The 12,116-nt window shown below is 48.5% G+C and overlaps 1 protein-coding gene across 2 annotated transcripts in view; it reads right to left on the bottom strand.

Annotated features, from left to right (window-relative positions):
* Srebf2 (sterol regulatory element binding transcription factor 2) overlaps nt 1-12,116 on the bottom strand; it is a 60,122-nt gene that overhangs the window by 25,479 nt on the left and 22,527 nt on the right. For both annotated transcript variants that reach the window (XM_021182744.2, XM_021182743.2), the window contains exons 2-9: nt 11,384-11,800; nt 10,264-10,445; nt 8,828-8,974; nt 6,477-6,698; nt 4,544-4,658; nt 4,224-4,405; nt 1,150-1,342; nt 508-689 (exon numbers count right to left, since the gene is read on the bottom strand). In XM_021182744.2, coding sequence (XP_021038403.1) covers nt 508-689; nt 1,150-1,342; nt 4,224-4,405; nt 4,544-4,658; nt 6,477-6,698; nt 8,828-8,974; nt 10,264-10,445; nt 11,384-11,800 — 1,640 coding nt within the window. The remainder of the gene's footprint in view (nt 1-507; nt 690-1,149; nt 1,343-4,223; nt 4,406-4,543; nt 4,659-6,476; nt 6,699-8,827; nt 8,975-10,263; nt 10,446-11,383; nt 11,801-12,116) is intronic.

Raw genomic sequence — 12,116 nt, 5'->3', positions numbered from 1 at the left:
ATGGATTGCAAGCAGCAGCTCTTGTGAATGATCTCTACCTGTAGCTCTGGTGCCTCCTGATCTGCCAAGACGTGAGATACCACGCCACAAGCTCCTGTCCCATGGCCACCAGCCTTTCCCACGAGGGACTGAAACTATGAACTCAAATAATATCCCTTAAATTGCTTCTGCTGGGTATTTGGTTACAGTAAGGAGACAAGTGGCTAATACAATTCTCAGGACACTTTCTCCTGAAAGGCCCTGCCATGTCTGCCTGCCCATCCTCTTGTCCAGGGCAGCCCTGCTTTCGTATGTCCCATTGCAGAGATCATTTTGTGTCCACAGCATGATCTACACACAGCGGTACCCTCCTTCACTGCCCTGTGGTTGTTCTAGATGGGGGGCGGGGGTGCTTCTTCTCTTTCCTTAGTCACCCAGCACCTGCCACAAGACTTGATTCACACTGGGGACTCAACAACATTCCCTGAGCATAGAGAAAGGTGAAGAAAGGCGGATGACGGAACTCACTTTGGCGAGGTCTAGGTCTGCCTGCTTCCGATGTCTCCAGAAGGTGACTGAGGGGCGTGAGTGTGGGCGGATCACTGGCTCCCCGTGGACCAACAGCTTCACAAAGACGCTCAAGACAATCACACCATTTACCAGCCACAGGAGGAGAGTTGGAACCATCCAGTCAAACCAGCCCCCAGCACCTAGAGAGGGGCACTCAGCTGAGACTACCAGAGGTACCTTGTGGGACAGCAAGGCACCTGACGGACTCCAGGGTGCAAGGTCATAGTGTGAGCCTTCTGTGACAGTTTCAGAGGAAATGGTACACACTTCCGCAGCCTAAGCAATAGTCCTTTTATACCCTGGCACCATGGAGCTGAGTGCCACAAAACCCCCAGTTAAGAGGAAATTAGGACACCGATCTCACTTCTGACATACAGCCCCTCAAACAAGTGCCTCCCCATCTCTCCCACCCACTCCCTTCCAAAAGCAGGTGCCACACTGGTTTCGCTTGTCCCAACATACTCATGCTTGTCTTATTATATCTAACTCAGGCTAGCCCCCGTCAGCAGCAAGCAGGTGGGAAGCCCATTTTTGCACAGGGTCCTTTTGCCACAGCAGGCCATCCAACCCAAGCCAGCATTAGGGAGGGGACCCACCTACCTGACTCCAGTGACAGTACACTGCGGCCCGAGCCTGAGTATGGGTGCTGGTCAGTGTTGTGGGCCCCTCCCCACTGCAGCAAGGCAGTCAAGGGGTTAAAGGAGAGGCCCAGGAAGGTGAGGACACATAAGAGGATTCGAGATCGGTCCACCATGCCCAGTGCCACAGGAGGGGAGTCCGGTTCATCCTTGACCTTCAGAGAAGCAGCTCCGAGTCAGAGCAGTCAGGATTTGTAATTGTTATGGTTCGAAATGATTTATCTTATATGCAGTGGTGTTTTGCCTGTGTGAGGGTGTTGGACCCCCTGGAACTCACGTAACAGACAGTAGTTATGAGCTGCTGTGTGGATGCTAGGAATTGAACCCAGGTCCTCTGGAAGAGCATCCAGTGGTCTTAACAGCAGACCCATTTCTACAGCCCTACCATTTGGGCTTTTACAGAACTGTGTGGTGGGTTGAATGAGATGCCCCTCATAGTCTCAAGCATTTGATTCTTGGTGCCCAGTTGGTGGCTGAGGAGGTTTCAAAATGATCTTGCCATACCCAGTGTGCACTCTCTGCCCTGTCTGTAGATCCAGGTGTGAGCGCTCAGCTGCTCCTGCCACCAGGCCTTTCTCTGCACTCTCATCATGGACCCTAACCTTCTAAATTAGTAAGTCCACTTAAACGCTTTCTTTTATTTCTGATAAGTTGCCTTGTTCGAGGTGTTTTGTCACAGCAACAGAAAAGTAACCAAGAAACAGACTGTGAGGTTTGAACTCATGACCATTAAGGCAACGAGGACTAGAGCCAGGATGGACCTAAGACGTCCACAATCCACAAGCCATTGTTAAGACACAGGAATAACCTTCCCACCACTAACTGAGCATACCCAAAGCACAACAGCCAGAAGTATGGGACCTCACCATGTATCTCTGCCTGGCCTAGAACTCTCTGTGTAGACCAGGATGACTCTTAAATGCCCAGACCTGCCTGTCTCTACCTCCTCAGTGCCAGGCCAACTTTCTTTTCTTTCTTTTTAAAATTTTATTTATTTATGTGTGTGAGTACACTGTTACTGTCTTCAGACACACCAGAAGAAGGCATCGGATCCCATTACTAATGGTTGTGAGCCATCATGTGGTGGCTGGGATTTGAACTCAGGACCTCTGGAAGAGCAGTCAGTGCTCTTAACCACTGAACCATCTCTCCAGCCCCCAGGCCAACTTTCTTACAAAACAGATCTCTACAATAGCAGAGATGTAGAGCTCTCATGACTAAAAAAAAAAACAAAAAAACCAAACCTCTGCGCCGTGTACATGAGCGAGAGTGTTGATTGTGTGTGCATGAGCAGGAGTTGTTTGTGTGTGAGGGTAACATTAAGGAGCCTGCAGAAGGCATCACAAGTCTGACCGACCACATGTGGCTTTTTGATGTGGGTTCTGGAACTCAGGTGCTCAAAGTTGCCTGGCCAGCACTTCTACCTGCTGAGCCATACTAATGGCCTCTTAAAATAGGCTATTTCATTGCATGTACGTCATGCCTCAATAATGATGGGAAACGATGCTTTGCAGACTTTTTTTAGGGGAAGGTTTGCTTTTGCTCACTGTGAAGCGTCAGCTCACCACACTAGGAAGTGCCCCAGTGACAGAGCTGGGTAGCTTGTCTGACCTCAGTGGTAAGGGAAACAGAAAGGGAGAGAATGCTGCAGTTCAGCTTGCTTGTTAAAACTAGAATGCGCTTTTTGTGCCTTGTTCATTTTATAGACAGATATGGAAGCAGAGGCCCAAGGGAACAGACAAGGGGTGAGTAAGGGGACTGGAGCCAAGGTTTACCCTGAGCCCTGATGCACACATTCCAAATTGAATGTCATATGGACTACTATTTCCAAACACAATCGTATTTACAAAAACATCTCCCAAGAATGTTTGCTTTGTGCTGGATCAGGTGGATCTCTGTAAGTTTGAGGCCAACCTGGTCTACATAGAGATCAGAGAGAATTCCAGCCCACCAGCTAGGACTAGTGAGACCTTGTCTTGAAAGAAAAAAGAATGTATTTAGCAGGGCTGGTGAGATGGCTCAGTGGTTAAGAGCGCCGATTGCTCTTCCAAAGGTCTCGAGTTCAAATCCCAGTAACCACATGGTGGCTCACAACCACCTGTAAAATGAATCTTTAAAAAAATAAAATAAAATAAATAAAAAAAAGAATGTATTTAGCATGTACAAGGCCAAATGGCTCCCCAGTTCCACACACATCAAAGGCATTGGCAGTGCCTGCAATCTGGCACTTGGCAGGTAGAGATGGGAAGACCAGGAGGCCGACAGAGTTCATTCTAATTTCATAGCAGGTTCTAGGCCAGCCAGAGCAACATGGTAACCCTCACATGAACAAACTAGATACTAACGAACCACCTGTTTCTGGAGTCAGAAACTCCAATGCCAAGACGCAGTACACAGGATTCAGTGTTTCCAAAGGTTCTGGGAAATCATTGCGCTCAGGGCCTCTGCTAACTAATTCTATTAAAACTTCAATTGCCAAGGGCTCTTTTGTTCAGGGACCATTTAAGAGCCCTCAGTTGGTGGAATGCTAACTGTTAGATTGCAAATTGTAGTTGTTTCCGGAAAGAGCACCAAGAGGCGGCCTTGCTCTAATCGAGCAGAGCAGCCTAGAAAGTGGTCTTGCCAGGCCCATTAGAGGCAGGCAGGGAGAGTAATGGAGTGCGTCCAGAGGCTCCCAGAGCCCACCCGCATGACAGCTGCTCTGTGTCCTCATTTCCTGTCTGACTTGCTAAGTCTGAGGGTCTGTGGCTTCTTCATCCAGAGGCCCTTTTCTAGGGGGATGGGTGTGTGTGTGGGGGTGGTCTTCCTCAGCTTGCTTGGAACTCAAGATCCTCTTGCATCAGCCTCTGCCAGGCTGGGTTACAGGCATGGGCCATACTGAGCAGTTTCCCACCTCATAGAGAGCTAACGGCACAGGGCACTCAGCTCCCTGCACCTTACACTCTTTAGACCGCTGGTTGGGTCAGCGCTCTGTGGCCACTATTCCTTTACAGAAAATGAGAGATTCTGAGGGTGAGACATTTCAGAAGCACATACCTTTGCGTCATCCAGCAGAGGGCTGCCCGGCTCAGAATCAATGGAATAGGGAGAGAAGCCGGCCTGGGACCCGGAGTCGGAGGCCGGCGGAGACATCAGAAGGACATTCTGGTTAAAGTCATCAATTTTCAAGTCCACATCACTGTCCACCAGACTGCCCAGGTCGATGCCCTTCAGGAGCTCTGCAAAGACAAGTCCCTCCATTTTTATAAAGTCCCACATGAGCGGGGCCTCCCTCACACACACCTGCGTCCCACCTCTCAGTGCCTGCCACAGGACTTCCCCGTGAGGTCTGGTGGCCCTCCAGCAGGCAGACTTACTGTTTTTCTGATTGGCCAGCTTCAGCACCATGTTCTCCTGGCGCAGCTTGTGATTGACCTGCTGCAGATATTTGATGTAATCAATGGCCTTCCTCAGAACGCCAGACTTGTGCATCTGGAAGGAAGGCAGACGAAACACAGTTACCGCCACGCATGTGGAGCTGAGAGAGCAGAGCCCAGAGTCCACGCGTGGGAAGCACAGCTGGGAGGTGCCAAGGCCCAGCTCATGGCTGGCTGGCTGGGACAGAGCTCGCCCTAACTCTGGACCTCTTCTTTCTTTCCTTTTTCTTTTTTGGTTGGTGGGGTGGTGATAGTACCGGGTGCTGGGTTTCAGACTCAGGACAAGCGTTGAGATGCATATTTAACATACCAAAGTGGGCCTGGCCTCTAGGTTCTCCCAGCATCTCTTGGTCCCTACCTGTTACAGGGCATGGCTGCTATACCCCTTACCCAGAGGTTTTTCCCTATATAACAGAGACATTTTGTCTCCCTCTCTCTGCCGCTCTCTGCATTTTCTCTCTCCCTGCATGCCTGTTCAAGCTTCTCCTGTCCCCACCCCCAACCCCTTGGCCTTGCCAACTTTCCTGGCTTTATTACTTGGGACCAGTGAACCCACTGTAGAGCTGGTTCCCATTAACCCTGCCTTTGTATACGATAATCTGGCTTGAGTTGGCTCATTTCACTGGCCAAGACTAACATATCACTAGGGACTGGACCTAGGGAACAGACCCAAGGTCTGGCCCATTCTAGCTCTATCATGAGCTAAATCCTCACTTCTCCTTAACATGTGAATAATGACAGGATCTAAGCCATAGGCTGGTAGTACGGTCTTCATGAGACAATACATGTTAAGAGTTTATAGCCTGGAGCCTGGCATATAACTGACATACAATAATTATTTGACTATAATAATTCACATAATAATCTAGCATAAAAACAAACTTTAAGGAAATCAAATGGCAAACAAACAAGAAAAAAAAATAGCACCTCCCACTTCCCAGGAGACACATTCATTTAAAAAAAAGATATATTTTAAAAAATTAGTTTCCTCTGCTTTGCTCTTGTGCAGAGTTGATCTGCACTCTTGCTTCTCTCCTGAAAGGGAGCATATAAAAATACATCAAGAGCCGGGCAGTGGTGGCGCACACCTTTAATCCCAGCACTTGGGAGGCAGAGGCAGGCAGATTTCTGAGTTCGAGGCCAGCCTGGTGTACAGAGTGAGTTCCAGGACAGCCAGGGCTACACAGACAAACCCTGTTTCGAAAAACCAAAAGAATCAAGAATGTCCTAAGTTACTTCCAAGGTACACATAGTCCCATACCTGTCAACGAGGTAGGATGCGCTATTTCCCTCTTTCACTGCATGTCACACAGCACAGGTGACAGAGTAAATGTACTAGGAGGTCATCACATCACCAACCTTCAACACTCCATTTATGGTAGATACTTACTCATTAAAGATTAATTTATCTTTATTTTATCTGCCTGTCATGCCTGCCTGGTGCCTGAGGGGAGACACACAGAGGACACGGAACCTCAGAACTAGGATTACAGCCACTTTAAACAACCACGTGGGCGCTAGGATCAGAATCCAGGTCTTCTGAAGAGTATCGCCTGCTCTTAACTGCTGACCCGCCTCTGAAAGCCTCCTCATTCATTCATTCATTCATTCATTCACTCATGGAACTGACTTTTAGTCCTGACTGGCCTAGAACTTGTAATCTTCCTGCCTTGTCTCCCGAATGCCAGGATAACAAACATACGCCACCATACCTGGGCAGTCTTTTACAATCCTGTTAAACACCAGGATTATTCAACAAAAATCTGTCTCTAACTCCCTTTTGTGTCCACTCATTAAGGCTGCACCTTCCCTAACTGCATGACAGAGACCAAGGACACTGGGCCTGAGTGTCGGTGCTCTTCCTGGCTCTTACCTTGGCATCTGTCCCCATGACTAAGTCCTTCAACTCTATGATTTTGTCGTTGATGGAGGACCGGTAGCGCTTCTCAATGATATTGTGTGTCGTCCGCCTCTCTCCTTCTTTGGGAGGCTCCAGCTGCTTCACGCCCCCAGGCACTTGCTTGATAGGAACCTTCTCTTGCCCCATCATCACAGGCATGGTGGTCAGAATGGTCCCGTTGCTGCCCACCAGGGTCTAGAACAAGGGCAGAATTATCCTTTTGTTAGTTTAAATACAGTAACCTCACAACATGAAGTGGCCTGCTCCTGCATATGGGGTATCACCCGGGAGTGCTTCACGTCGTCTGATACCCTCTTGGGCTAAGGAGGTCAGGTCCTGAAAGGCCTCCAGAGCTGTGCACATCCACTCCCATCTTCCTCTCAAGATCACTATTAATAAACAGCACCACCAAAAGATTAGCTGAGCCTTAACTTCTGGCCTGGGGCGGGGTGGGCTTGCTAGGAAATGCTGTATAGTTTTGCTGTCAGACTTTCAGTAACCTCTGAACACACATACAGGAGCATTAGCTGGACCCAGAGAAAACTTTCTCCTAGTATGTGACATAGTTTTTCCTCTTCTCAATGACAAGCAAATGCTGGCATTTCTTCTGGCCACCAGAGCGTGCAGAATAACACCTATACTTTCCTTCAGAGCTGCTCTCTCAGTTTGTCAGAGCTCCCACGGAGCTTCCTGCCCCTCATTTCTATGTGTACTAAGTTTTGTTCTCCCTCAATGAATAGTTTCAGTATCCAAATGGTTAATGAGGAGACAGAAACCTGCTCTACTTAATCAGAATTAGAAATAATTTACTGGGCCGGCCTGGTGGAGCACACCGTTAGTCCCAGCATTTGAGAAGAGGAGGCAGGTGGATCTTTGTGAGATCTAAGCCATCGAGGGCTACATAGTAAGAGTCTATCTCAAAAAAATAAAAACAGCCGGGCGTGGTGGCGCACGCCTTTAATCCCAGCACTCGGGAGGCAGAGGCAGGAGGATTTCTGAGTTTGAGGCCAGCCTGGTCTACAGAGTGAGTTCCAGGACAGCCAGGGCTACACAGAGAAACCCTGTCTCGAAAAACCAAAAAAAAAAAAAAAAAAAAAAAAAAAAAAAAAAAAAAAAAAAAGTAAATAAAAACAAACAAACAAACACAAAACAAAACAACCCGTCAGTCAGGCAAGGTGGCCTATAACCCCAGCCCTCAGGGGCTTGGACAGGGAGATTTTGAGTTTGAGGTCTGGGCTATACTGAGGAACCCTATGCAAAAACAAACAAAATAAACAAAAAACAAAGGAAAGAATAATTTACACATAACAAGTATCATTTTTAGAACTTTCCAAGTTTTGCATATGCGTGCAACTTGTAGCATCCAAGACAAAAACCCTTTACCATATAGAATGTCCATTAAATCCTGCCCCATAACCCTTACCATATAGAATGTCCCCTAAGTCCTGCCCCATAACCCTTACCATATAGAATGTCCCCTAAGTCCTGCCCCATAACCCAGCTCTGTCACTCAGCACAGTCACGCTTCAGCTCTTGACCGTCTTACTAATGGGATTACTAGTGTGATCGTCTGAGTCAGGCTGCTTTTCTTTCCTATCACTGTTGGGAATACTTTTATTTTACAGGTGTATTGTGAGTTGTTTATCTCCCATTGATGGACATTTGAATTGTTTCTAGTTCCTAGCAGTTTTTATTTTAAGACAAGGTCTCACATAGCCCAGGCTGGCCCCTATGTAGCTGAGGCTGACCTTGAACTTTTGCACATTCTGCCTGCATCTCCCCAGTTCGGGGATTCCAGTCCTGCCCACCACACCCGGTTCATAAGTTGCTGGGGACTGACCCAGAGCCTCGAGCATGCTAAGCAAGCGCTCTTATCCACTGCCTACCTCTCCAACTCTAGCTCTCAGATTTTATGAATAAAGTCAATGCTTCCAAAATTTAAATAAGCTTTACTCAAAGTGGCTGGGATCCTGTAGCTGAAGGATGGTGCTTTCCTTGTCTGTCTTTTTCATACCTCTCCCTGTCTGGTGGCCCTAGGGTCCATTAGCAGTCAACCCCCACGGCAACAATGGTAAAAAAGATGACGGCTCTGTGAGGAGCTGCCATCCAGCAGCAGGGCTCATCTAGGGTTCTGTTCCACTCCCTTACAAGCTCCCAAGACTTAATACAGCACAACTCCACAACACTGCTTCAAGGGAAGAAACAAACTAAAAGTGGGGTGATGTTTCCAATCTGATGGACACATTCTATTAAGCTCCCCACATCTACTCAGCAATGAGCTTTAGAAACTCTGAAGCACAGAGGAAGCAGAGCTCGACCCTTACTGGTACTTGAAGGGCGGCTGTCTGGATGGGGGCGGTGAGGGCAGTGAGGGCCGGGTTCTGGACTGCAGCCATGACAGGGCTGCCATCTGTCTTCAGCGTGGTCAAAACAAGGGAATCTGTCTTAATGATCTGAGGTTGGACCAGGACCTAGAAGGAGGAGGACAAAAAGGAGCATGATTATTATTTTGGTTTTGTTTCTTTCTTGTTGCATAGACTAATCACGAAAATGTAAGAGAACATTTTCTTGAAACTGGAAACAAACAAACAAACAAAAAAGGAAATCCCTTACAGACCAATTCCCAAAGTTGGCTATTTTGTGCAGCTTGCATCCTGTGTGGAAGGGGAGGGAGAAAGGGGACAGCTAAGGAGAACAGTAAGGCTTTAAGGCTTTCAGGATGACAATGAGACCTTGTGCGCTGAGAGAGCTGGCCTTGGCTAGGGTCGGAAGCACGGGTAGGAAGGAAGAATGGCAAGCTCAGGTTGTCTGTTTCTGTTTGTTTTTTTAAGATAGGTTAGTTTAGGGCCATTAAGAAGGTTCATCAGTGGAGGTGCCAGCTACCAAGCTTAATGACCTGAGTCTGAGACCCAGGACTTACAAGGTGGAAGGAGAGAACCGACCCCTGAACCTGCCCTCCGACTGCCACATGTGTGCACCCGCCCACAGATACGTGCACACAAAATAAAAATGTCCGTTTGTTAGTAAGTATAAGTTAAGTTCATATATACTTTATGTATGTGCTGACCACACACATATGTGCAAACATGCCTATCTGAGTGTACATAGGTCAGAGCAGGACCTCAGCTCGACTTATTGCTTCGAAAGCTCTCTTAATCAACTAGAAGTTTCTATTTTGGCTATCACCCTGACAGATATAGCAGCACACACCTTTAATCCCAGCACTTGGGAGGCAGAGGCAGGTGGATCTCTGTGAGTTTGAGGCTAGTCTGGTCTACAGAGTGATTTCTAGGACAGCCAGACTACAAAGAGAGATCTTGTCTCAAACCAATGAAGCAAGCAAGCAAGCAAACAAACAAACAAGCAAGCAAGCAAACTTACCCACTGAGCCATCTCCCCAGCCCCCTAAAACGCTATTTGTTTTTTAAATACACACTTGGTAGATCTATTGTGGGAGGGCAGCTTGTAAGAGCTGGTTCTTCCTTCCACGGTGTGAACTGAACTCAGGTTTCCAGGCTCGGTAACAAGTGCCTGTCCGCTTAGCCCTTTTTCCCAGCTGTATATACCCATCGTATGTGTCAACAGTCACTGCATGCCAGAGGCAAGGCTCAGTCAGATCTCTGCATGGTACTCAGAGGTTCCTTTCTTAGCCCTCCTCCTCCTCCTCCTCCTCCTCCTCCCTGGTCTGTGTATGCTCTCGATAGCAGGCTCAGCAGGTTTTAACCAAGGACTAATTCAGACTCCTTTCCAAGCCACCTACCGGGACCTGCTGCACCTGTGGCGCAGCGACCGTCTGTACTGTGGCGGGGGCAAGGGTCTGCAGTGTGCCATTGGCTGTCTGTGTCAACACCCGCTGGGCCTGTACCGTCTGCACCTGCTGCTGGATGGTGACGGGCTGCACCTGCGGGGACGTCACGAGGCTTTGCACTTGAGGCTGCAGGACTTTGGGAAGAAGAGAGCAAAGTTACATGGGCAAGGAAGGCACAATGTCACCACAGCTGCAGTGTGACTTGGGGATGGGGTGTCTTGTAATGACTTCGGCTTCCCACCTGCTGCTGAAGAAGATGCGCACAGCCATTTACAAGCTGGTTTAGAGAATAGGAATGTCCCATAAGGACTGCATCAATATCTGATGGAATGAGTACAAATTGTTTTATGACTCCGGGTGCTGGAGCGAATGTAAGGGAAACTACGGGCAAATGGCTGCGCCCGCAATCGAGTTAATAGATGCCGAGAGTCAACAACCCCCCGGGGCCTCATTGCTTCCCATCCGTTCTAGATGGGAAATCTGCTTTGAGATCATGGTCTCTGCTTTCTGTTTTTTATCTCCTCCTCCAAAGTCTCCAAACCCACCAGAAAATTATGTGTGTCTTCAAACTGAGAGCAATACCGAGCCTACCCGGGGCTCCCCATTGTCATGGGAGACAGCACACCACAGCAAGCACAAGCACTTCAGCTGCGCATTCCATCAACGTGTACCACATGCCCTCCGCAAGGGCTGCTATTCAGAGATGTAGCACCTATTTTAAAAATGGAATTTATCTCCACAGTGCTAACTTAAGAGCTATCTGCCGAGGGACCAGTTCTCATCTGTGCATGCTCAGGTCTGATGGCAAAGTAAGTTTCAGACCTAATTTTATTCAGAACTCCACCTCTATCAGGATAACCCAGCCTTTACCATGTTTGGACTTGGAAGTAGGTCTAAGAGACATTAAAGCAAGGAGCTGTATCCCTGCACCATTCTGCCAATGATCACAAACTTGTCCAAACAGGACCAGACTAAAATCTTCTCCTGCTCAGGAAGGATAGGTCTGCAGTGTCTGTCTGCACACTGGCATGGAGGCTCCGGAAGCCACCAAGTGCCCTGACTTCTGCGTCACCTTGAAAGCTGGTCGCTGCGTTCTGGTATATCAGAGGCTGCTGGATGATCCTCGTCTGCGGAGCGGTGCTGAATGTCGGGGTGATCATCACCGTCTGCTGCTGCAGCTGAGCTGGAGGTTGGGGCTGGGGCTGGGGTCGCGGCTGGAGAACAGGGGTTGCCCTTGGTTGGGTAGGAGAAACTTTGACCTGCAGGGCGGGAGCCTGAGGGGAGGCAGCTGAGGGAGAGAAGGTAGATAATGGGACCTGGCTGAATGACCGCTGTACTGCAGGGTCTGTGGCTCCACCACTGTTGCCTCTGCCACTGCTGTTGTTGCCACTGCCACCATTGCTGCCACCTCCAGGGAAGGAGCTACAAAGTTGCTCTGAAAACAAATCAGGGAACTCTCCCACTTGATTGCTGACAAACTGTAGCATCTCTGTGAACAACAAAAAAAGAAAGAAAGAAAAAAGGAGTAATTTTTTTGCTACCCAAAATAGAAACATTTTGGTTTTGTCTTTTTGACACAGGGTTTTGTTATGTAGACTGGGTTGGCCTGGTACTTAAAACAATCCTCCTGAGCCAGGCATGGTGGTGCCTGCCTTTGATCCCAGTTCTCCGGAGGCAGAGGCAGGTGTCTCTGTGTGAGTTCGAGGCCAGCCTGGTCTACAAGGCATAGGACAGCTCAGCTCTGCAGAAAAACCCTGTCTCAAAACAAAACAAACAGCAAACCTCCTGTTTCAGTCTCCCAAGCT

Source organism: Mus caroli, chromosome 15 (assembly GCF_900094665.2).
Source record: "Mus caroli chromosome 15, CAROLI_EIJ_v1.1, whole genome shotgun sequence".
Classification (NCBI taxonomy): Eukaryota; Metazoa; Chordata; class Mammalia; order Rodentia; family Muridae; genus Mus; species Mus caroli.
Note: the sequence above shows the minus strand (reverse complement) of the source record. Positions and strands in the feature narration are given on the sequence as shown.